The following is a 26,303-nucleotide window of genomic DNA, read 5'->3' on the forward strand; positions in this document are numbered from 1 at the left end:
GCGGCGTTAGTGATGTCGTCAGTGATGTTAGTGTCAGTGATGTTGGCAGTGGGTGGGGTCACGGCGTCAATGGCAGAAGTGATGTTTTGTAGAGCATCTGTGCTGTGTTTGCGACAAACAACAACACCTTCTGGTCACGAACCATTTTAATTCCCCCTCCCACGCCCTGGGTGACATATCTGTCCTGGGCGTCCTCTAGTCACACAATGATGCCACCCGCAAACTGGAAGTGCAGCACCTCCTATTCCGCCCTGGGAGCCGACAGCCCAATGGCTAAATGTGGATTTTACCAGTTTTAGAATCTCCCCATCCCCTGCTTTATCCCATGACCAACTGTCCCTCTCATCCCTACCTCCTTGACTTGAACCAACCTGTCCATCTTCTGTCTCACCTATCCGCTTCTCCCAACTCACTGATCAATCTCCACCGCTGCCTACCTGCACTCATCTGTCACCATCCCACCTACCTTCCCCAGCCCCACCCCTCCTCTCTCTACTTATTTCTGAGCTCCTGTCTCCCTCCCCATTTCTGAAGAAGGGTCCCGACCCAAAACATCAGCTTTCCAGCTCCTGTAATGCTGCTTTGCCTGCTGCGTTCCTCCAGCTCCACCCTGTTGTCTCTGACTCTGGCATCTGCAACTCTTACTTTATTTTATGTTAATCCAGATTTGTTATTGAATTCAAATTTGACCATAAAATATAGGTTCAGAAATAGGCCTTTGATCCATCGCGTCTTCTTCGCTTTTTGATTTATGCTCCTGATTGGTTCTTAACCCCATTCTTCTGCCTTCTCTTGATCCTCCTTATTGCTCAAGAAGCTATCCATATTTGACTTAAATGCATTCAGTGACTTGGCTTCCGCAGCCTCTGTAACAATGAGTCCCACAGATTCATCACCCTCTGGCTAAAGAAATTGCAAGATTTGAAGAGCGCTTAAGATTGGGGATGGTGTACTGACATGGACAGAGAACTGGTTGATAGACAGGAGACGAAAGTTTAGGAAGAAATGGGTCTTTTTCAGAGTGACAAGCAGTGACTAAAGCGACTGAGAAGGAGGTTGCACAGGATGTCATGCTCGACAGGATGAAGAATGTCCAGCAGAGGGTGGCATTGAGGAGCAACTGAGGAGGATTCTGAAGGGTCTAGGCCCAAAATGTCAGCTTTTGTGCTCCTGAGATGCTGCTGGGCCTTCTGTGTTCATCAGCTTCACACTTTGTTATCTAGGATTCTGCAGGAAGTTGGGTTGCTCACCACAGCTGAGAAAGGGATCACAAAGGACCTGGTGTCAAAGAATGGTGAAGACCCAAGCAGTAATGAGATAGTAGGAGCTGCAGATGCTGGAGAATCTGAGATAATAAGGTGTAGAGCTGGATGAACACAGCAGGCCAAGCTGGGAGCAGAAAAGCTGACGTTTTGGGCCGAGACCCTTCTTCAGAAATGGGGGAGGGGAAGGGCATTCTGAAATAAATAGGGAGAGAGGGGATGGCAGATGGAAGATGAATAGAGGAGAAGATAGGTGGAGAGGAGACAGACAGGTCAAAGAGGCGGGATGGAGCCAGTAAAGGTGAGTGTATGTGATGAGTTAGGGAGGGGTAAGTCAGTCCAGGGAGGATGGGCAGGTCAAGAGTCCCCCTACTGACCCTTTCTCCCGCCTCCAACACACCCTCACCTCCTGGACACCACCCCAGGGCCTCCTACCCTCCTTCAACCTCTTCAACTCCAACTGCCATCGTGACATCATTCGCCTCAACCACCCACCCCTCTCACCCACTCCAACCTCTTCCCCCACAGAACGTGCAGCCCTCTGCTCCAATCCCAACCTCACCATAAAACCCACGGACAAGGGAGGGGCAGTTGTAGTATGGTGCACTGACCTGTACATTGCCGAGGCCAGGCACCAACTCTCTGATATCTCCTCCTACCGCCCCCCTTGATCATGACCCCACTCCCAAGCACCAAACCATCATCTCCCAAACCATCCGCACCTCATCAACTCAGGTGACTACCCACCCACAGCCTCCAACCTCATCATTCCCAACCCCGCACTGCCTGCTTCTATCTCCTTCCCAAAATCCACAAACCTGACTGCCTTGGTGGACCCATTGTCTCTGCCTGCTCCTGCCCCACCGAACTTATCTCCACCTCTCGCGACTCCATTTTCCCCACCTTGGTCCAGGAACTGCCCACCTATGTCCGTGACACCACCAATGCCCTCCACCTCCTCAAAACTTCCAAACCCTGATCCCTAACACCTCATCTTTACCATGGACATCCAGTACCGATACACCTGCATCCCCACCTTAAGGCCCTCCGCTTCTTCCTGTCCCGCAGGCCCGACCATGACACCCTCATCTGCTTAGCTGAACTTGTCCTTATCCCCAACAACTTCTCTTTTAATTCTTCCCACTTCTTACAGATAAAGGGGGTGGCCATGGGTACCCGCATGGGCCTAAGCTATGCCTCCCTCTTTGCAGGTTACATGGAACAATCCCTCTTCCATAGCTCATTGGCTCTAAACCCCACCTCTTCCTCCGTTACATTGATGACTGTATTGGTGCTGCCTTTCTCCCACTTCTCCAACACCTTCCACTCCTCTACAACCTTAAATTCACCTGGACCATCTCTTGATACCGCTCTCTCCTTCCGGGACCTCTCTGTTTCCATCTCTAGCAACCACCTAGAAACGGATATCCATTTCAAGCTCACTGACTCCCACAGCTACCTAGAATACACCTCCTCCCACCCAGCTTCTTGCAAAAATGCCATCCCCTATTCCCAATTTCTTCGCCTTTACCTCATCTGCTCCCAGGGTGAGGCATTCCACTCCCGTACACCTCAGATGTCCTAGTTTTTCAAGGGCGACAACTTCACCCCCTCAGTGGCCGAGAACGCCCTTGACTGTGTCCCCCACATTTCCCGCAACTCACCCGTCACACCCCATCCCTGCAATAACAACCAAAAAAGAATTCCCCTCGTCCTCTCAAACCACCCACCAACCTGTGGATCCAACGCATCATCCTCTGACACTTCCGCCATCTGCAATCCAACCCTACCACTAAAATCATTTTTCCCTCCCCACCCTTATCTGCTTTCTGGAGGGACCACTCTCTCCGTGACTCCCTTGTCCACTCCACGGTCCCCTCTAACCCCACCACACCCGGCACTTTACCCTGTAACCGCAGGAAGTGCTACACCTGCCCCCACACCGTCTCCCTCACCTCCATCCCTGGCCTCAAGATGACTTTGCACATCAAGCAGATGTTCACCTGCACATCTGCTAATGTGGTATACTGCATTCACTGTACCCGTTGTGGCCTCCTCTACATTGGAGAAACCAAGTGGAGGCTTGCGGACTGCTTTGCAGAACACGTACGCTTGGTTTGCAATAAACGACTGCACCTACCAGTCGCAAATCATTTCAACTCCCCCTCCCATTCGTCAAAGGACATGTCCATCCTGGGCCTCCTGCAGTACCTTAACAATGCCACCCGAAGGTTGCAGGAACAGCAACTCACATTCCACTTGGGAACCCTGCAGCCCAATGATATCAATGTGGATTTCATAAGCTTCAAATTCCCTCCCCAACTGCATCCCAAAACCAGCTCAGCTCGTCCCCACCTCCCTAACCTGTTCTTCCTCTCACCTATCCCCTCCTCCCACCTCAAATCGCACACCTATTTTCCACCTACTAACCTCATCCCGCCCCATTGACCTGTCCGTCCTCCCTGGACTGACCTATCTCCTTCCTACCTTCCCACCTACACTTACCTTTACTGGCTCCATTCCCGTCTCTTTAACTTGTCTGCCTCCTCTCCACCTATCTTCTTCTCTGTCCATCTTCGATCTGCCTCCCCCCCTCTCTATTTATTTCAGAACTCTGTTTCTCTCCCCCATTTCTGATACAGGTCTAGGCCTGAAACATCAGCTTTCCTGCTCCTCTGATGCTGCTTGGCCTGCTGTGTTCATCTAGCCCCACACCTTGTTATCTCAGATTCTCCAGCATCTGCAGTTCCTATCATCTCAGCAGCAGCCAGATCATTGGCATCACAACTAGCTGTGATGTACATCAGGGAGGGTAGAAGCATTGTAGTGATAAGGGCCTGAGGCATATATAAATATGTCTATGGCCGCATGACACACACACACACACACACACACACACACACACGTCAACGATACGCCTGCTAGGGCACAGGATGTCCCAAAAGGGGCAGCGAGCAGCCAGAGGCCATGGCTCGTACTGATTGTCATGACCTCGACAGGAAGAGAGATCAGATCCCGCAAAGGCAAGTTAGAGAGTTAGGTAGAAAGTTGAAAACCAAAACTTCTAGGTTGAAATGTTAGGAATATTCCCTGTGCCGTGAGCTAGTGAGACCAGGAATAGGAAAATACTGCAGTTGATCATGTTGCAAAAGACATGGAATAGGAGGGAAGGCTCCAGATATCTGGATAATTGGGATCTCATCTCGGGCAGGAGGGACCTGTACAAGGACAGGTTGCACCTAGACTAGAGGGACACCAACATCCATGTAGGGAGGTTTATTAGTGCTACTTGGTAATGCTTAAGCTCGTGTGGCATATGGGCTGGGAACCAGAGCAGTAGTCAGTATGTGGAGTAATTGAGGAGAAGGTAGAACAGGCAGGGTCAAGTTAATGAACATGATGGGGTTAGCGATCTGAATTGTATTTAGTTTAAATCAAAGAGTATGGCAGTCAAGGCACATGAGCTGAGCGCCTGAATTAGTACATGGAACTGTGATGTTGTGGCTATTAGAGTAACTCAGTTGAGAGAAGGTCTGGACTGATGGCTCAATGTTCTAGAGTTTAGATGTTTCATGGGTGATACAAAGGGATGCAAATTTCTGTCTTAATTCCATGGGATGAGGGCATCACTACTAGTCACTGCCCATCCCTAATTGCCCAGAGGGCAATTAATGGACAACACATTATTGTGGGTGTGGAGTCACATGAAGGCCAGACCAGGTAAGGATGGCAGTTTCCTTCTCTAAAGGACATGAGTGAACCAAATGGGTTTTTCCAAACATCGACAATAGATTCATGGTCATCATTAGACTTCTAATTCATATTTTTTTAAAATTCAAATTCCACCATCTACTGTGGCTGGATTCGAACCAGGATGCCCAGAATATTGTTTGGGTCTCTGGGATTGACAGTCCAGCAATAATACCGCCAGCCTGGGCTGGGAGAGCTGCATTATCAATTAAAACAAATGTCATAGCTACTCAAAGAGAGGACATCTTGCAGGATTCATCCAGCAAGGTCATATGGATAGAACTCAAGAAGTCCAAAGATGTGCAGGCTAGGTGGATTGGCCAAGCTAAATTGCCCCTAGTGTTCAGGGAGGTTAGGTTAGGTGAGTTATGTGGGATGGGTCTGGGTGGGATGCTGTGAGAGTTGGTGTGGACTTGTTGGACCGAAGGGCCTGTTTCCTCACTGAGGGATTCTATGAAATAAGAAAGTTGCAATCATCATGATGGCATTATACCCTAATAGCAGTGGATAAAGGAACAGAAATGTAAGCAGATCATGGAAAAATGTAAAAACAACAGGGTTATTGCAGTGGAATGTTGAAAAACAGAAACATAAACAGAAATTTTCTGTTTTTGTTATTGACTGGGACTCCCTTAGTTCCAGGCCCTTAGATGGACAGAGTTAGTTAGGTGCATCCAGCAGGGTTTCTTGAAACAATATGTTAAGAGTCCAGCTAGGGAAAGGAAAGTTTGAGTGGAGGAGCATTTAGGCAATAATGATCATAATTCCAAAAGCTTTAAGGTAGTTATGGAGAAGGATAAGAATACTCTTCAGGTGAAAGTTCTAAATTGGGGGAAGACTAATTACAATAATACTAGGCAGGAACTGGAGAAATTAGATTGGTTGCAGCTGTTGGAGGGTGAATCCACATCTGAAATGAGGGAGACTTCGAAAGGCAGGTTGATCAGAGTTCAGGACTTAATGGGAGCATGAGGCTAGCAAGGAAAAGGATAGGGCCACTCAGGAGAGAATTTATGCATGGAGCCAAAGGAAATGGGTGAGGTCCTTACTACTGATAGGAAGGATTAAGTATTCACAACTGAAAACTAGGCATGTAGCATTCAGGTGAGATGACCCAGACCAAGAAATCCAGACATGATCTTCACAAAGCCATCAGGATGCCAAGAGGCAGTACTGGACTAAGTTAGAAGCCCAAACCTACCGAACAGTCTCGCGCCACATATGGTAAGACCTGAACAACATTATGGGAGCAAGATAGCAGACAAAGACACATCCCTCCCTTTCTATGCTCGGTTTCAGCAGAATGCCAGCGACGCAGTGACATCTGCCCTGACAACCCCAGACATACCTGATCCCTTGGCCACCACTACAGATGTCAGATCGGCCTTCCTGGGAGTCAACCTAGTGAAAGCGATGGGCCTGTACGGTGTCCCCAGCCGAGCACTCAGATCCTGTGAGGATCCACTGGCGGAGGTATTCACCGACATCTTGAACCCTCCTACAATCCGAAGTCCCCATCTGCTTCAAGAAGACCATCATCCCCATATCTAAGAAAGCCATGCAACGTGCATAATGATTACCATCCAGTGGCTCTGACCTCTCTAATCATGAAGTGCTTCGAGAGACTGGTCATGGCCCACATCAACCCCAATCTCTCACACTGCCTCAATCCCCTAAAACTTGCCTACCAACTTAACAGGTTCATAGCGGATGCCATATCCCTAGCCTTGCACTCATCTGTGGGACATGTCGACAACAAGGACGCCTATGTCAAGCTCATTGACTACATCTCTGTCTTCAATACCGTTATCCCCTCCAGACTGATCTCAAAACTCAATGACCTTGGTCTCGGCTCCACCTTCTGCAACTGGATCACCAGCTTTCTGAGCCACAGACTGCGATCAGTGAGGATAGGTAACTGCACCTCCTCCACAATAACTCTCAACACTGGAGTCAAACAAGGATGCATCCTCAGCCCCCTGCTGTACTCCCTGTACAGCACGACTGTGTTGCCAAATTCCAAACGAATGCCATCTCCAAGTTCGCTGACAACACCACGGTAATAGGACGGATATCTAACAATGACGAGTCAAAGTACAGAAGGGAGTTGGGGGCAATGTCAGCAGAACTAAAGATATTGCTGAGGCTGCATTTGGAGTATTGTATTCAGTTTTGGTCACCTTGCTATAGGAAGGATATTATTAAACTGGAAAGAGTGTAGAAGAAATTTACAAGGATATTGCCAGGACTCAAGGAATTGAGTTATAGTGAGAGGTTGGACAAGTTAGGACATATTTTCTTGAGAGTGTAGGACACTGAGGGGGTAATTTATAGAAGTGTATAAGATCATGAGAGGCATGGATAGGATGAATGCACTCAGTCTTTTTCCTAAGACAACACAACTGGATAAGGTTGTAAGGAAGCTATCTGGCATACTTGCCTTCAGCAGTTGGGGCATTGAGTGTATAAGTTGGCACATCATATAGCAGCTGTATAATACTTAAATTAAGTCACATTTGGAGTATTGTGTGCAGTTATGATCGCCACACTGTCAGAAGGATGTTGGGCCTTTGGAGAAGGTGCAAAAGAATTATCAGGATGTTGCCTGGGTAGAATGTATTAGCTATAAGGAGAGGCTGGAAAACTTGGATTGTTTTTGCTGGAATATTGGAGGCTGAGGGGCAAGCTGATAGTGTATAAATGGGAGGCAAGGGTTGGGTGGATAGTTGGCGTCTTTTCCACAAGATAGATTTCTGAAGTCTTTTCCTATTTAGGAAATAGTCTGTGTCTTTAGTCTTCCTACCAAAGTGCAAAACCTCACAATTCCCCACATTGTATTCCATCTGCTACTTCTTCGCTCATTCTCCTAGCTTGTCCAAGTCCTTCTATAGCCTCTCCGCCTGCTCAACACTACCTCTCCCTCCACGATTTTTGTGTCATTTGCAAACTTAACAACAATGCCCTCAGTTCCTTCAACTAGATCGTTAATGAATACCATGAATAGTTGTGGTCCCAACACTAACCCTTGCAGAACTCCGCTAGTCACTGGTTACCATCCATTTATCTCTACTCTCTGCCTTCTGCCAGTTTGCCAATCATCTGTATATGCCCGTACTTTTTCCCAATACCATTAGCTTACTTACTAGCATCCTATGCAGCATCGGCCATTTACTGATAGACCGATGGCAGGTTGAACTCTGTCCACATATTTTTTGGTTTATTATTATAACTGCAATATTCAGAATGATTTTGTTGGCTATAGATGCCACCAGCAACCTTACATTGATTGTCAATCCTGTACAATTGACTGTACAGGGTGTTATCCGTGTCCTCCATGGGTTGGACTGGAGTTAGGTGCAGTCCAGACTGCATGGTTGATGGTGGCTTAGGTTCCCTGAAAATGATTAATCAATCAAGGCAAACCTCTTCACAGTCAAGCAGCATTTGTGGTCAGAGTTTGTCATCCCTGTCCTCAGATGAACATATTTATTGAATTTCTTAGTTTACTATTAGGAATTTTTCACTGCTGAAGAAAAAGTCTTCAAGTAATTATTCTTGAGTCAACTCAGAACATTTTACTGTTTCTTTAGCTGCTAATTAAATTAAGACAAACTGTACCCAGGTGGTCACTCAGTACCTTGTGTAGAGTATTCATCCCTATATTTATGAGCAACCCTGGGGGTCGCTGTGAGCAGCTAATATGTTGCACAGAAATCCTGCTGTGATTTTTTTCAAGTAATGTCTTCACTCCATTTCAGCTCTGATATTTCGTTTGGAAGGAAAAATTCAAGAGTCTCTTGAGCTCTTTCAGACCTGTGCAATTCTAAATCCTCAGAATGTGGACAACCTGAAACAGGTGGCTCGATCACTGTAAGTATTCATGTGTGTATGTAGGAAACCTACTGAGCAAAGGCAAATCTGGCCTGTATATAAAAGACACTAAATATGATTGTGCTGCCTACATTTAATTTGCAAACTTTAGGCATGACTTGCCAGCCTCCACCCTACTATATAGGACTACCCTTCTCATCCAGCCCTACAACTGTTGGCACTTTGTTCCATATACTCCCTGCACCTTGCTACCCTGGACCTCTCTAACTTTCGACCATTGTGTCAATCTCCTAGCCTCTTCTTTTACCTTTCTCTTTCAATGTATGCCTCTGTGACATGCATCTGGGTTACTTTGATGCAGCAAAGGTCTTATGGGAATTTAAGTTAGTGACTGTACAGACCCATTCCCAGTGGAAATTAATACCTGAATATCTTATTCTTTTGTTAGGTTTCTGCTTGGGAAACACAAAGCAGCAATTGAAGTTTACAGCGAAGCTGCAAAGTTAAATGAAAAAGATTGGGTAGGTTACATTAGCAAACTGGTATTAATCAGCTTGTGGAAAAAATGTGATCTGTTGATGCGGTGCACTGTTGTTAGAAACCAGGAGACGGAATCAATTAGTTACTTACATGGAAATGATTTTGTGATTGATGTGTTCCAAGTTATGAAACAGTAAGAGGATGGGAAAGGCTTTTTCCCCTCCATTCTTTTTCATATTATTTATCTTCTGTTCTAATTACATCCATTTAGGAGATCAGCCACAATCTTGGTGTCTGCTTCATGCATTTGAAGAATTTTGAGAAGGTAACTGGAGATGACTTTTAGCTGCTTAAAAGTTCTTTTTGTCAAAAAAAATTATTGGAATGAATCATTTTGTACTCGAGATGGCTGCTGTTAGAGCAAGGAATAGAATTATCCTTTATAGTATTAAACACTTGGAAGAAGTTAAATTTTGATTAGATAGAGAAAGCAAAACCCCCGCAACATTGTCCCCATAAAACACTCCCAGGACATGTATAGCATAGAGTTAGTTACAGATTAAAGTTTTCTCTACTCTATCCAAACTAAACATTTTCAGGGTAGATACAGCATGGGATCAGATACAGAATAAAACTCTTTTCCATTATCTTGGTCTAGAGGTTTATAAACCCTGTGTGTTAGAGGGCTGAAGCATAACTTAATCAAGGAGTTTGATATGTAACTACAAGGAACGAATTGCTCTGGTAAGGGAGTGTGAAACAAAGAAGCAATATTGGTAACATACAAATTAGGAGCAGGAGTAAAGCACTTGGCTCCTCGACACTGCTCTGCCATTCATTAAGGTCATGGCTGAATTGATTACTCCAGGTTCCCACTTACTGTAGTAATATTTTACTCTTTTCCTTATCAAGAATATGATCATCTCTGCCTTAAAAATATTCAAAGACTCACATCCACAATCTTTTCAGGAAGAGAAGTCTAAACATTTATGACTCTGTTGGGGGGAGATAAAGAAAGCATCTCATCTCAGCCTTACACGGATGTGTCCTTGTTTCTAGAATCTCCCACAGAGGAAACTTCTTTCGACACATGCCCTGACAAGGCCCCTCAGGATCTTATTTGTTTAACTGGAGTTAGTCCATTCATGAATTAAATCAAGAAATACTTTTTCATACAAACTGTTTTGGAAATATGCCTCAAATGACTGTGGATGCTGAGAGTCAGTTGACACTGTCAAAACTTTTCAGACGTTTCAAATAATAGATTTTTGTTGGGGGTAGTATATTGAGTAAAGAAGGATAAACAGAGTTGAGGCACACATTAATCATGGTCCAAAACAGTGGTTTTGTTTCTCTGTCTCTTCCCTGCAGGACCCAATCATCTACCATGTTAACAATAACTTAGCTGGAAACTTGGAATATGATTTTAAAATAACGTCCCTGGGCATTATGAACTGCATTTGTATCAGGTCCTGCCGTAGGTTACCCTTGTTTAGCCTTTTGAATTTGACTTGATTTGACTGTGTTCCCATCAGTTTAGAGAACTGATCAAGTGGGTTGTGAGTGCCAAACTTAATCCATAATATGGCGACAGGCTGTTTGGGAGTTTTTCTGTTTAATCATAGTTTAAGAATCTTCCAGAGATAATTACCAGGGAAAACAATTCTTCTAAGCTCGTCCAGTCCTGACCTCTTGTGCATCTCTGATTTTAATTGGTGGCCAGGCGTTGTCCTGCCAAAAGCTGTGGAATTTCCTCTTTAGATTTCTTAGGCCTACTTTTAAGACTGTCTAACAATGACTTTTGTTACCTAGGTAAAATATTATTTTGCAACATTTCTGTGAGATATTCTGGTACAAAATTCTCAATACAAATTTTTGGTGTTGCCCGTACAGTATCTCTAAAGCAGACAGCTTACTTAAGGAGAATCAAACTTACCAGAAATTGAAACAAAATAGAAATTGCCGGAAAACCTTGGCAGGTTTGACATCTGTGGGGAGAAAGCAGAATTAATATTTCAGGTCCAGTGACCCTACAGGGACCCTAACTGTGCTTTCTCCCCAAAGATATTGCTAGAACTGTTGAGTTTTCCTAGCACTTTTTGTTTTTGTTTCTGATTTCCAGCATCTACAGTTCTTTTTGGGTTTTATTCCAACTCAAGATTGAGTTAATTTATGAACTATGCTGCCACCTAGAGCTAGAAGAAGAAAGTGAGCAGCTTCAATCCAGAAGATGCAATAGAGAATAAAAACTGAAAGAACTGCAGATGCTGTAAATCAGAAATAAAAACAGAAGTTGCTGGAAAAGCTCAGGAGGTCTCGCAACCTCTGTAAAGAGAAGTCAGAGTTAACGTTTGATCCAGTAAGCTCTCCTCAGAACTGGTGGAAAAGAGAGACTGGTTTTAGAGTAGGATGAGAAGGAGACGAGTGGTGTCACCTCAATGCCTGTGAGAAACTGCTTTTATGTTGTTCATATTAAGTGTTGGATTACAAGCCATGCTTTAAGTAAACCAGCTGGCCACTCACAGATATAAAAAATCACGTTCACTACTGGAAAGGAAAATTATTAGTGATCATGAGATTTGTTTCTTTGGGGCAATGTACTAATGAAGTAGTGAGGTAGGATGCTCAGTTCAGTTATTGGGAATCTAATAATATCGAATAGTAAAGAGTACATTGGATCATGTATTCTATTCAGTTACAACTTGAAGCACTGCATTCTGTATTTGGTCATTATTGTATAAGGGAAACATTTAAGCAAGAATGTGATGCAGGGAAGAGTTTGATCCTGAGTATGGAAGGAATGAATCGCAGTCAAGCTAGCGTTGAATGAATTTGAGTTGCTGTATCAGTATCCTATGTGTTGCTTCAAAATTGAAGTTAAAACAATGCAGTTTAATAAGGTCATAGAAAAGCATCAAAAAACTGTGGTTCATTTTTGTAGTTATAGAATTACAGATATGAATTAAGAGTAAAACGAGGCTTCTCAGTCGCTTGAACCTGCTTCACATTCAGTCCAATCATGGCAGATATGATTAAATCATACTTCTACCTACCTGCAATAGCCTTGTTATTCAATAATGTATTAATCTCTGCCATCAAAATATTCAAAGATTCTTTCACTGATTTTTGTGGAAGAGTTTCAAAGTCTCATGACTCTGTTAGAAGCAATTCTTCCCCTTAACTGGGGAATCCCTTATTGTTAAGCAGTGGCACATTGTTCTAGATTTTCCTACAAATAAAACCATCTTTTCCACATGCACCCTGTTAAAACCCCTTAGGATCTTCTATGTTTCAATCAAGATGTGTTTTACTCTTCTAGGTCCAGTAAATAGAAGTCTAGTCTATCCAACCTCTCATAAAACAACCTGCCCATTCCAGCCAATAGCCTACTAAACACTATCTGAACTGCTTCCAGTGTATTAATATCCTTCCTTAAATAAGGAGACCAATACTGTGCCCAGCACTCCAGATATGGTCTCACCAATGCTCTGTACAATTGAAGTGTAACCTCTCTACCCTTGTACTAAATTCCTTCACAATAAACGATAACATTCTTAGCTCTTCTAATTATTTTCTGTCCATGCATACTAACCTTATGCAACTCATGTACTAAGACACCATATTTTTCTGTATCTTGGAGCTCTGTAATCTCTTAGCATTTAGATAAAGGGCTCATTTTATATTTTTCCTGCTATGAACAATTTCACTTAAGACTAGTTGCCAGATCTTTACCGACTCATTAACCTACCCAGGTTCATTTGTAGCATCCTTATGTCTTCTTCACAACTTATTTTCCTCTCTGTCTTTGTGTCATCAGCAAATACAACAGTAGTACCTTCAGTCCCTTCATCCAAATCATATAAAACTCTGAAAGGTTGGAGATTCCACCACTGATCCCTGAGCATATCACTCTTTCATTTGCTAGTCCGAAATGTTCCATTTATGCCTAATTTTTTTTTTCTGTTAGGCAGCCAGTCTTTTATTTGTGCCAGAAGAAAACTTTGGTCAGTGGACAAAAGAATAAATCTTAGAACATTCTAGATTCTGTCACATTTATGTGGTGGCTGGCATGGTCAAGTCACGGATCATGCATAGTTGCTGTGAACTCTTGCAGACAGAAATTTCTCTGAAAATACAGTCTTGTGATGTTTCTCCAATCATTCTACAGACAAAGTATGTTTCATCTTGAACTCTACTCTCAAGCTTTTGTTTTAGCAGTGAGAGAGATCAGCTAGGCAGCTTGTTCTCAGCAAGTTTTCCTCCAATTCAGCTTATTCTGAGCAGTTTATCCTCCACCTGAACCAGATAAAATAAGAAAAGAAAAATAGGGAGGATAGAAGGGGAGGCAAGAGAGGAGAGGGAGTTGAGTTTTTGATTGAGGAGAACGTAATAGCAGTATAGAGAGAGGACAGTCTCAAGGGATTGTCCAGTGAGTTTGCGTGGGTAGAACATTGTACTATCGGCCCCCCAATAATTGGGAGGTTGAGGAGCAAATATATAAGGTGATTGCAGATAACTGCAAGAATAATAGGGTTCTAATTTTAGGGGATTTTAACTTTTCTAGCATTGACTGACTGGGACTGCCATAGTGTTAAGGGCTTGGATGGAGGGAAATTTATGAAGTTTGTTAAGGAAGGATTTCTTATGCAGTATGTAAATGGCCATCCTAGAAAAAGAGCAAAACCTAACCTTTTCCTGGGAAATAAGGCAGGGCAAGTGATGAAGGTGTTAGCGGGGGAGCACTTTGGGTCCAGGGACCATAATTCCATTAGTTTTAAAATAGCTATGGAAAAAGATCAGCCTGGTCCATAAATTTAAGTTCTAAATTGGAGCAAGGCCAATTTTGATGGTCTTAGACAGCAACTTTCAAAGTTGACAGGGGAAGCTGTTTGCAGACATAGTGATGTCTGGTAAAGTTGGGAATGGGAGGTTTCAAAAATGAGTTAATGAGGATTCAGAACCAGCGTATTCCTGTTGGAGTGTAGGGTAATGCTGGCAGGAGTAAGGAACCCTGAATGACGGAGTTATTTGAAGTCCTGGTTAAGAAAAACAAGGAGGCAAATGACAAGCATAGATCAAGTGAATTCGTTGAGGAGTATAGAAGGTGTCAGAATACACTTTAAGAGAGAAATCAGGAGGGCTAAAGGGTACACAAGGTGGCTTTGACAGATAAGGTAAAGGAGAATCTGAAGAGATTCTACAAAGTACCTGAAGGTCAAAATAGGGAGAGAATAGGGTCTCTTGAAGATCAACATTGTTGTCTACATGCAGGGCCACAAGACGTGGGTGAGATCCTAAATGAATATTTTTCATCAGTATTTACTGTCGAGAAAGGCATGGATGCTAATGAACTTGGGGAATTAAATAGCAATGCTTTAAGAGAGACCACATTACAGAAGAGGAAGTGCTGGAAGTCTTAAAATGCATTAAAATCGATAAATCCCCTGGACCTGTTGAAGTATATGGCAGAGGAAATTGTGGAGCCTCTAAGCTGGAGATATTTGTATCATTAACAGCCAGGGGTGAAGTACCTGAAGATTTCAGGATGGCTAAGAAAGTTTGCAGGGAAACGCCTGGGAACTATAGACTAGTGAGCCTAACGATTGATGTGGCGGTAAGTTGTTAGCAAGAATTCTAAAAGACAGAATCTATTAGAGGGGAAGGAGTCATTTGGGATCATCAGCATGGCTTTGTGCATGGGGAATCATGTCTCACAAATTTGATTGAGTTTTTTGAAGGGATGACCAAGAAGATAGATGAAGGCAAGTCTACATGGTCTTTAGCAAGGCACCGCATAGTGGGTTCTTGCATAAGGTTAAATTTCAGGGGATCAGATGAGAGCTGGCCAGTTAGCTACAGAATTGACTTGATGGTAGAAGACTAGGCAGTGAGAGAAGCCTGCTTTTCAAGTTGGAGGCCTGTGACCAACACTGTGCCCCGGGATAGATACTAAGTCCGCTGTTACTTGTCATTTTATACAAATGATTTCAATGATAATTTAGGAGGTGTACATAGAACAATGCAGCAGACAAACGTGCACTTCAGTCCACAATATTGTGCCGAACATGCCGCCTAATAAAACTAATCTCCTCTGCCTGCCCTTGGTCCATATCCCTCCATTCCATGTATGTTCATGTGCTTATCTAATAGCCCCTCAAACGCCCTTCGTGTATCTGCCTCCACTACCAACCCTGGCAGTGCATTCTAGACTCCTACCACTCTCTTTTAAAAAAAAACAACTTCCCCCCCTCACATCTACTTTGAACATTCCCCCTCTAACGTTAGATGCATGCTTCCTGGCATTAGACATTTCCACAAAAGATTCTGACTGTCAACACTATCTATGCATCTCCTAATTTTATAGACTTCTATCAAGTCTTCTCTCAGCCTCTGTTGCTGACGAGGAAACAGCCTGATTTTTTTTTCCAGCCTCTCCTTGTAGCTCATGCCTTCTAATCCAAGCATAATCCTGGTAAACCTCTTCTGCACCCTGCCCAAAGCCCCCATACCCGTCCTGTAATGAGGCAACCAGAATTGGACATAATACTCTAAATGTAACCTAGCCAAAGTCTTTTAAAGCTGCAGCATGACATCCAGACGCTTGTACTCAGTTTCCCAACCAAGCATACCTTCTTTACCACCCTATCTACTCGTGTGGCCACTTTCAGGGAGCGATGGACTTGAAACCCTCTGTACATCAGTACTGTTCAGGCTCCTGCCATTAGCTGTTTATTTTTCCTTAATGTTTGACACTTGCCTGGATTAAACTCCATCTGTTATTTCTCCACCTGTACCAGCAACTAATCTATACCCACTGTATCCTTTAACAAACTTCTACACAATCCTGTTGTTAGTAAGTTTGCAGATGACGCCAAGATTGGTGATATAATGGACAGTGAAGAAGGCAGAGATCTTGATCTAGTGGGCTGAGGAATGGCAGATGGAATTTAGTTTAGATAAACGCAAGGTGTTACATTTTGGTGGGTCAAATCAGGACAGGGCTTGGACAGTCAATGGCAGGGTCCTGGGGAATGTTATAGAACAGAGAACTAGGGGTACAGGTTCATAGCTCCTTGAAGGTGGAGTCACAGGTAGACAAGGTGGTGAGGAAGGCTTTCCTCATGCTTGCCTTCATCGGACAGAGCATTGAGAATAGGAGTTGGGAGATCTTGTTGCAGCTGTTAGTTAGGCCCCATTTGGAATACTGCATGCAGTTCTGGTTGCCCCAACCTAGAAAAGATGTTATTAAACTAGTAAGAATGCCGAAAATATTCACTAGGATGCTGCCTGGACTGGAGGGGATAGTCTGGGACTTCTTTCCCTGGACCACAGGAGACTGAGGGGTGACCTTATAGAGGTCTATAAAATCAGGAAAGGCGTTGATAAGAAAGATAGCCAACAGCTTTTCCCTGTGGTACAGGAGCCTAAAGTTAGAGGGCATAAGTTAAAGGTGAGTAGGGAGGGATACAAAACAGTCCAAATGAGCAGTTTTTTTTCTGCTCACAGAGGCTGGTGATTGTCTGGAATGGCTGCCAGAGGTATGGTGGAGGCGAGTACAATTTTGACATTTAGGAAACATTTAGACAGGTACGTGGATGGAATAGGTTTGTAGGGATGTGGACCAAATGGGATTAGATTAATTACGAAAACTGGGCGGCATGGACAAGTTGGGCGGAAGGGCATGTTTCCATGTTGTAAACCTCTGTGACTCTAAGAACCTCTCCAAATTAGCCGCTTCAAAATGGCTCAGCAGGTCTGGCAGTATCTGTGAAGAAAACAATCAGAGTTAATGTTTCGGGTCCAGTGACCCTTCCTCAGAACTGATGGTAGTTAGGAAAATGTCTGTTTAAGTGCAGAAGTGGAGAAGGATGGGGTAGGGAAGTAAACTATAGGATAAAGGATAGAACCCAAAGAGAGAGACGAGCAGTTGGATAGACAAAGGAGTTGATAATGAGCTGGCTGGGAAGGTGAATAGTTGTTAATTGCGACTGTTGGTGACTAACAATCGGTAGCGTGTAATGGTAGGTTATGTGATAACAAGACATGCTGTGTGTGGAGTAGGGAGCTAGGACATGGGAGAGTTTGGGCTCTAAAGTTATTGAACTTGATATCAAGTGTGGAGGGCTGCAGGGTCCCCAGGCGGAAAATGAGGTGGCATTTTTCCAGCTTCCACTGGACTTCGCTGCACCAATCCTGAGACAGATGTTGGCCGGGGAACTGGTTGGTGTGTTGAAGTGGCAGACAACTGGAAGCTCAGGGTCTTTTTTGCAAGCAGAACTTAGATGTTCTGCAATATTGAGTGCAACAATTTTAGGGCCTAAACTGTCCCATGTCTTTGCCCCCTACCCCACACACCAGACTTTGTCATCGCATAGAGTTAGTAGGAACTGTCGATGCTGGAGTCTGAGATAACAAGGTGTGGAACTGGAAGAACACAGCAGGGCAAGCAGCAACAGAGGAGCAGGAAAGCTGACATTTCGGGTCTGGACCCCTCTTTAGAAATAGGAGAGGGGTAGGGGGCTCTGAAATAAACAGAAAGAAGGGGAGGCGATGACAGAAGCTGGATAGTGGAGCATATACATGGGGAGAAGACGGACAGGCCAAGGAGCTGAAGATGAAGCCAGTTAAGGGGAGTGTAGGTAGGGAGTTGAGATGGGGGTTGGACAGTGAGGAGGGAGGGATGGGTAGATGGGAGAAAAGACAGACCGGTCAAGGAGGCGGGGATGAGAGGGGCTGGTCTTGGGATGAGGTCCACGGTGGGGATATTTTGAAGCTTGTAAATTCCACATTGAGACCATTAGGTTGTAGGGTTCCAAGGCATAATATGAGGTGCTGTCCCTTCAGTTTTCAGGTGGCATCGTTGTGGCACTGGAGGAGTCCAAGGATGGACATGTTGTCCAAGGAGTGGGAGGGCGAGTTGAAGTGGTTTGCAACTGGGAGGTGTTGTCGTTTGTCACAAACCGAGCTTAGGTGCTCCACAAAGTGGTCTTCAAGCCTCCGCTTAATTTCCCCGATGTAGAGGAGGCCACGTCGGGAACTGCGGATGGACGACATGTCCATCCACGGCCTCCTCCAGTGCCACAACAATGCCACCCGAAAACTATACGATAAATGGTAAATGGAAAAGCCCTGGGGAAAATTAATGCACAGAGAGATCTGGATGTTCAGGTCCATTGTACTCTGAAGGTGGCAACGTAGGTCGGTAGAGTGATCAAGAAAGCATACGGCATTCATTGGACGGGGTATTGAGTACAAGAATTGGCAGGTCATGTTGTAGTTGTGTAGGACTTTGGTGCAACCACATTTGGAGTACTGTGTACAGTTCTGGTCGCCACATTACCAAAAGGATGTGGACGCTTTGGAGAGGGTGCAGAGGAGGTTCACCAGGATGTTGCCTGGTATGGAGGGCGCTAGCCAGGAAGAGAGGTTGAGTAGATTAGGATTATTTACATTAGAAATACGGAGGTTGAGGGGGACCTGATTGAGGTCTACAAAATCATGAGAAGTATAGACAGGGTAGACAGCAAGATGCTTTCTCCCAGAGTAGGGGACTGAATTACTAGGGGTCACAATTTCAAGGTGAGAAAAGAAAAGTTTAAGGGAGATATGCGTGGAAAGTTTTTTAGGCAGAGGATGGCGGGTGCCTGGAACACGTTACCAGTGGAGGTGGTAGAGGAGGGCATGATAGCATCATTTAAGATGTATCTACACAGATACATGAATGGGCAGGGAGCAAAGGATATAGATCCTTGGACAGTGTGCAACAGGTTTAGATAGAGGATCTGGATCAGTGCGGGCTTGGAGGGCCGATGGGTCTGTTACTGTGCTGTGATGTTCTTTGCTCTTTGTTCTTTGAAAACTGAAGGAACAGCACCTCATTCTGCCTGGGAAACCTACAACCCAATGGTATCAATGTAGACTTTACAAGCTTCAAAATATCCCCACCATGGACCTCATCCCAAGACCAGCACCCCCTCTTGCCCTGCCTCCTTGGCCTGTCTGTCTTTTCTCCCAACTACCCACTCCTCCCTCCTCACTGACCAATCCCCACTTCCTACCTCCACTCCCCTCATCCCTGCCTCCCTGACCTGTCCATCTTCCCTCCCACCTAGACACCCCACTGTCCTCACTGTCCAACCCCCCCATTCTAACTCCTTACCTACACTCCATTGTACCCTGAAGGTGGCAACGCAGATCAGTAGAGTCATTAGGGGCGGCACGGTGGCTCAGTGGTTAGCACTGCAGCCTCACAGTGCCAGGGACCTGGGTTCGAATCCAGCCTCGGGTAACTGTGTGTGTGTGTGGAGTTTGCACATTCTCCCTGTGTCTGCGTGGGTTTCCTCCGGGTGCTTCGGTTTCCTCCCACAGTCCAAAGTTGCGCAGGTTAGGTGGATTGGCCATGCTAAAATTGCCCGTAGTGTTCAGGGATGTGTGTGTTATAAGGGAATGGGTTTGGGTGGGATGCTCCAAGGGTCGGCGTGGACTTGTTGGGCCGAAGGCCTGTTTCCACACTGTCGGGAATCTCGTCTCCCCTTTACTGGCTTCATCCCTGCCAGCTTGACCTGTCAGTCTTCTCACCACCTATTTGTTCCACTATCCACCTTCTATCATCGCCTGCCCTCTCTCTATTTATTTCAGAGCCCCCTACCCTTCCCCCATTTCTGAAGAAGGGTCCAGACCTGAAACGTCAGCTTTCCTGCTCCTCTGTTGCTGCCTGGCTTGCTGTGTTCATCCAGCTCTGCACGTTGTTATCGCTCATTATCACATAGTCTGCCATTACACCCTACCTGTTGTTAGTCACTAACAGTCCCAATTAACAGTTATTCACCCTCCTAGCCAGATCATTATCAACTCCTGTTTTGAATCCTCCCAGGATCACAGATACCTCCGAGATGTTCAACGTTCCACGGACAGCTGCTCTCGCCGCACCCTGAGACCCACACTCAGTGCCATGCGGCAGCAGATGCATACTCTCAGCCTTTCTGTCCAGCAGCATCGTAATACACTGACTCAGGGCTGCACCAATCCGCAGTTCCACTTCATCCTCCAGCTCATGCGTCATGCTAACAAGAAACTTTTTCTTTTCCCTTCAGGCATCAGGCCCAGAAGATGCACCAACTCAAAAATACCCACATCCCTCTGGAATCTTCTTCTCCTCCCCTTCACTCTGATTCTATCCCCTCCCCTAACCCTCCCCACTTCTAGTTTGGTATTCACCATCCCTCCCAACCTTCCGCTCTCCGATGCTGAACACTCTGTACTCAGCAAAGACGTCAGGTGTCTCCCTCTGTATCCCCACCTTAACGAATTTCTGGCACGACATGATGCCAATCTGTTCTTCCGCCGTCTTCGCCTCCGTGCTCATTTCTTTGGACCCTCCCCCTCATACAGACCCCTTTGCCCAACTCCAACACTCTCCCTCCACCTGGACCCACCCCCCCCCCCCCCCCCCCCCCCAAGCCTTTTACTTGCACTCAATCTTTTCATTGAGAACTGTTGACTTGACATTAGTAGCCTCAATTTCACTGCACCTCTCACCAAATCCAACCTATCTCCCTCCAAACTGACTGCATTCTGTGCACTCAGATCTAACCCTGACTTTGTCATTAAGCCTGCCGTTAAGGGTGGTGCTGTTGTAGTCTGGCGTACTGACCTCTACCTTGCAGAGGCTGAGCGCTAACTCTCAGAGATACTTTCTCCTACCTTCCCCCAGACCATGACCCCAGCATGGCACATCAGGCCATTGTATCTGCTACGGTTATGCATCTCATTTCATCCGGTGATCTCCCCCTAGCCGCTTCCAAGCTAATGGGACCCCAACACTGTACAGCTCGTTTCTACCTCCTGCCAAAAATCCACAAACAGGACTGTCCAGGTAGACCCATTGTTTCAGCCTGCTCCCGCTCCACAGTACTCATCTCTTCCTACCTTGACTTAGTCTTCTCCCTCCTGGTCCAATCCCTACCCACATACATCCATGATTCATCTGACGCCTTTACGCCAGTTTCAAAGCTTCCAGTTTACCGGCTCCAGCCACTCCTCTTTACCATGGATGTGCAAGCCCTTTACACATCCATTCCCCACCAGGAGGGCCTTAGGGCTCACCGCTTCTTCCTGGAGCAAAGACCTGAACCATCCCCACCCACCACCATCCTGCTCCGCTTGGCCAAGCTTGTCCTCACCGTCAACAACTTCTCTTTCAACTATTCTCATTTTCTTCAAGTAAGAAGGGTTACCATGGTACCCACATGGGCCCTGGTTATGCCTGTCTCTTCGTGGAGTATGTGGAACATTCCATGTTCTAGCCCCATTCCGGACCCCACCCACAACTCTCTCTCTGATACAGCAATGATATCATCGGTGCTGCTTCCCTCTCTTGTTGAGAATCAGAAAACTTCATCAATTTCACCTCGAATTTCCACCCTGCCCTCACTTTCACCTGGTCTATCTCTGACTCCTCCTTCCTTTTCTCGATATTTCTGTTTCCATTTCTGGGGACAGACTGGCCACAAATACCCATCACAAACCTACCAACTCCCACAGCTACCTCAACTATACATCGTCACACCCCACTTCCTGTAAGACTCCATCCCATTCTGCCCGTTCCTCCGTCTCCATCGCATATGTTCAGATGAGGCCAACTTCGACAAGGGAGCCTCCAAAATGTCCACGTTCTCCCTCAGCCGAGGATTCCCCAGCTCCGTTGTCGACAGGGCCCTCAATCGGGTCCAACCCATCTCCCGCACTTCTGCCCTCACCCCTTGTCTTCCCTCCCGCAACAGTGATTGGATTCTCCTTATCCTCAACTACTATCCCACCAGCATTCACATACAGAAGATCATCAGACAACATTTCTGCCACCTCCAGCAAGATGCCACCAACAGACACATATTCCCCTCCCCTCTCTTGTCTGCCTTCCACAGGGACCATTCCCTCCGGGACACTCTCGTCCACACTTCCTTCACCCCCAATACCTCCCCACAGCCCTACGGCTCCTTCCCCTGTAACCAGCGAAGGTGCAACACCTACCCATTTACCTCCTCCCTCCCCAGTACCCAAGAGCCCAAACATACCTTCCAGATGAAGCAACACTTCACCTGCACCTCCAAGGACCTAGTATACTGCATTTGCTGCTCACAATGTGGTCTCCTCTACACTGGGGAAACAAAGCGTAGAGTCGGCGACTGCTTCGCAGAACATCTACGTTCTGCTCGCAAAAAAGACCCTGAACTACCATTGCCTGCCACTTCAATGTACCACCCTGCCCCTGGCCAACATCTCTGTCTCTGGCTTGCTACAGCGTTCCAGTGAAGCCCAGCGCAAGCTGGAGGAACAACACTACATTTTCCGCTTGGGGACCCTACAGCCCTCTGGACTCAATATTTTGTTCAGTAATTTTAGGGGCTAAACTCTCCCATGTCCTAGCTCCCCCACCCCACACACCAGGCCTTGTTACCACAGCCTGCTACTGCACACCCCCCCTCCCCCCCGTTGTTAGTCACCAACAGTCCCCATTAACTACTATTCACCCTCCCAGCCTGATCATTAGCAACTCCTTTGTCTGTCCAACTCTCTCTCTTTGGGCCCTATCCCATTGTTTACTCCCTACTCCACCCACCTCCCTATTTTCTGCATATAAATTGACATTTTCCCAGCCACCATCAGCTCTGAGGAAGGGTCACTGGACCCGAAACGTTAACTCTGTTTTCTCCTTCACAGATGCTGCCGGATCTGCTGACCTTTTCCAGCAACTTTGTTTTTGTCCCTGATTTACAGCATCCGCAGTTCTTTTGGTTTTTATTATCAACTCCTTAGTCTGTCTAACTGCAGTTCTCTCTCTTTGGGCTCTATCCTTTATCCTATTGTTTACTCCCTACCCCATCCCCCTCACTATCTTCTGCATATAAACTGATATTTTCCTAGCCTCCATCAGTTCTGAGGAAGGGTCACCGGACCTGAAACGTTAACTCTGATATTTCTTTCTTCACAGATGCAGCCTAACCTGCTGAGCTTCAAAACAACCCCAGCAGGGTCCATAGCAAGTAAACCAGTCTCATCAATCATGTGACTTCTAGGAAGCTTTCAATGACCTCTTAATGAAATCACTCCAGGAAGCTCCACAAAGTTTGAAATTATCAATTTTTCACAGTTCTTCAAAATGTATGCCCTTCAAGTGGTATTAAATATGATTCTAACAACATGAGCTATTTTTGTTTGCATTTGATGTGACATCTTATCAAATGACTGCTGGAAATGTAAGAGTACATACACCAGTTTCCCTTTGTCAACAGCATTTGTCACTTCTTGAGCTCCAGTAAGTTGATTAAACATGATTTCTCTTGCAAGAACCATGCTAACTTTGCCTATTTACATGCCTTTTTCTAAGTGCCTGGCTATATATGTTTAATGATCATTTCCATCATCTTCCCAATGTTCAGTGGTGAGCTAACCAGCCTCTAGTTTTCCTGTTTTCTGTCTCCCTGTTTCCAAATGAAGGAATCACACTTGCTCTTTTGAAATATATTGGAACTCCCCCTGAATCTAGAGAATTTTGGAAAAGCAAAGAAATTGTTAAGCTTGAATTGAAATTTGGTTAGACCAGACTTTGGAATATGGTGCAGAATTCTTACTATGTATACGTAGAGGCTGTAGGGAAAGTTGAAAAATAATCCTAAAGATCATAGCAGAAGCAATGAATTTATTTGTCAAATAAGGGCAGAAAGGTTGAGGTCTTTTCTGTAGAGTGGAGAAGAGCAAAGAATGACCTGATGAGGGTCTCTTAAGGCGATGAGTTTGGTAGACCAGATTTAGGGAATGTGTTTCCAACCATGGGGAAAATTAGGAGCTGTAAGTATAAGAATGTTACTAAATTCCAGTAAGGAATTCGGGAATGACATCTTTATACAGAGAGTAGAGAGAATGTGGAACTCGGTTCCACAGGGAGTAACTGAGGTGTACAACGTGGATATGTTTGAGGGAAGCTATATAAATAGGAGAGAGAAAACAGTAGAAGAGTAGGCTGATGAAGTTAGATGCGGAGTGGTAAAAGGCTACTGATCAACTGATCATGCTGTTGACAAATTACCTATTTATATGCTGTGGATTCTGTGCATCTCTGTTCATCTAAATAATTGAACCCACCTTATCAGAGTCACTGTGAGAATTTTTATCTTTATTTTAGGCTAAGGAATATCTGAACTGTGCTTTACAAACCAGCCGTCATGATCTGACTTTCATGGTGCTTGGGAAGCTACACTTAATGGAAGGAAATACCCAAAATGCAGTTGAAACGTATCGGAAGGCAGTGGAGTGAGTATTGAATGCTTTAAGTTTTCAATGTTAAATAAAAATGCAGGGAGTGATGGCTGACTATTCAGGTAAAGATTAGCTATATAATGATTAATGTTTATTGAGAATGTTTTAAACAAGAAAACAACCTAAAATAGAGTGACTGGAAGCAGTGGACACAGTAGATAAGTGGGGAAACATGGAAGGTGATACGAGATCCATTGATGGGATAAGGTCCTAAGGATTTGGAGAGAAACGGCAAGGTGGAGAAGTTTGGAAGAGAATTCTAGAGTGCAGATGATAGTGTTCAAAGGCTGCATACTGATTGAGTGTGGACGGCATTATAGTGAGGGGAAATCAGAAAAGCCAGTCATTGATATGTTACTGCAATCTCTAAATCACTGAAAATTCATTTATTTCAGAATTTCAACAAGGCGAATTTCTAAAATAATGTCAGCATTTGTTTCCTCCTTGTAGGTTTTCTCCTGAAAATGCTGAGCTTCTGACTACATTAGGATTACTATACCTGCAGGTAATATTACAGCCTGTGGCACAAAGTCGACCTGTAACAGAAAGATACGTAACAAGATAGTTCAGCCGTTTTCCCCCTAAGAACCATACTTGATACATTATCAAAAAGGTCACTCGTTTGCATTTTTCACAGAATAATGAATTAGATTACAGAATATAATCCCTAAATCACTGGGGAATGTCCCAAAATCAATTGAAATGGAATTTGACTGACACATCACTGTACATGGCCCTTGTCTTCAGGACTCTGATTGCACATGGAGGTCATCTGCATGTCCTGCATCAGTGTATTTATACAGACATTTTGTCTGAGAGTATATATTTACACAGTAGTTATTGTGTGACTCCTTACTTTGGAGAAAGAGACCGAGATAGATGACACTGGTGCTGTGATAAATCACTAGCTTGAAATTAAACAGCCTTGTTCTAATGATTTCAGTCATCTTTCTGCTGCTATTGCCTAACTAGGTCATGCGATTGACATCATTACATTGTTTACTTGTACATAATAAGACTAAAATTTTCTATTTAAAAAAAATGGCGATCAACAATACTTTGTGTTTCTGACTTTCAGCTTGGAATGTATCAGAAAGCCTTTGAACATCTGGGAAATGCACTTACCTACAACCCCAATAATTACAAGGTACTAATTGTAATCTGTTTGGGTACAACATGTGAAACTTTACCAAGTCAGATGTACTTAACATTAAGTGACGAAACTAAAAATTATATTTCTGTAACACTCTTACAATTGGTTTGTGTTCAAATATCATCAAACATCCTTTAAAAGAGAAAAAAACTGCACTCTCTTGCTTTGAATCAATTCAGAATTCCAGGAATTCAACAGTGCAAGGATTGTTCGCTGGCATTTACTTATCAAAGTAGAAGCTGCTGATCGTCTGCAGCAGGTTAAGCATTTTGTTACTGGTAACAGAGATGGTGCTAAGAGATTGTTTGCTCACCTGAAGAGTCTGAAGCAAGGGGTCCCAATCTCAGAATTAGGGGGTGGCTGCCTAAGACTGAGAAGAGATTTGGGTAATATCACCACCTGCAAATTCCCTTTCAACCCATTTGCCTTTCTGACTTGGAAATACATTGCCATTCCTTCAATATCAATGGGTCAAGTTCCTGGAACTGCGTCCCAGATGGCATTGCGGGTGT

General features: G+C 44.8%; 1 protein-coding gene across 4 annotated transcripts in view; it reads left to right on the plus strand.

Moving 5' to 3' along the window:
- The window catches only part of bbs4 (Bardet-Biedl syndrome 4), a 63,086-nt gene that overhangs the window by 15,537 nt on the left and 21,246 nt on the right, over positions 1–26,303 (plus strand). For 3 of the 4 annotated variants that reach the window (XM_048520571.2, XM_059640130.1, XM_048520569.2), the window contains 6 exons: positions 8,771–8,882; positions 9,292–9,364; positions 9,595–9,648; positions 24,505–24,632; positions 25,089–25,143; positions 25,717–25,785. In XM_048520571.2, the coding sequence (XP_048376528.1) occupies positions 8,771–8,882; positions 9,292–9,364; positions 9,595–9,648; positions 24,505–24,632; positions 25,089–25,143; positions 25,717–25,785 (491 nt within the window). Of the gene's footprint in view, positions 1–8,770; positions 8,883–9,291; positions 9,365–9,594; positions 9,649–23,433; positions 23,484–24,504; positions 24,633–25,088; positions 25,144–25,716; positions 25,786–26,303 lie in introns of those variants that run through there. The other variant, XM_059640131.1, reaches the window with a different exon arrangement.

This window comes from Stegostoma tigrinum, chromosome 36, assembly GCF_030684315.1.
Source record: "Stegostoma tigrinum isolate sSteTig4 chromosome 36, sSteTig4.hap1, whole genome shotgun sequence".
Taxonomy (NCBI): domain Eukaryota; kingdom Metazoa; phylum Chordata; class Chondrichthyes; order Orectolobiformes; family Stegostomatidae; genus Stegostoma; species Stegostoma tigrinum.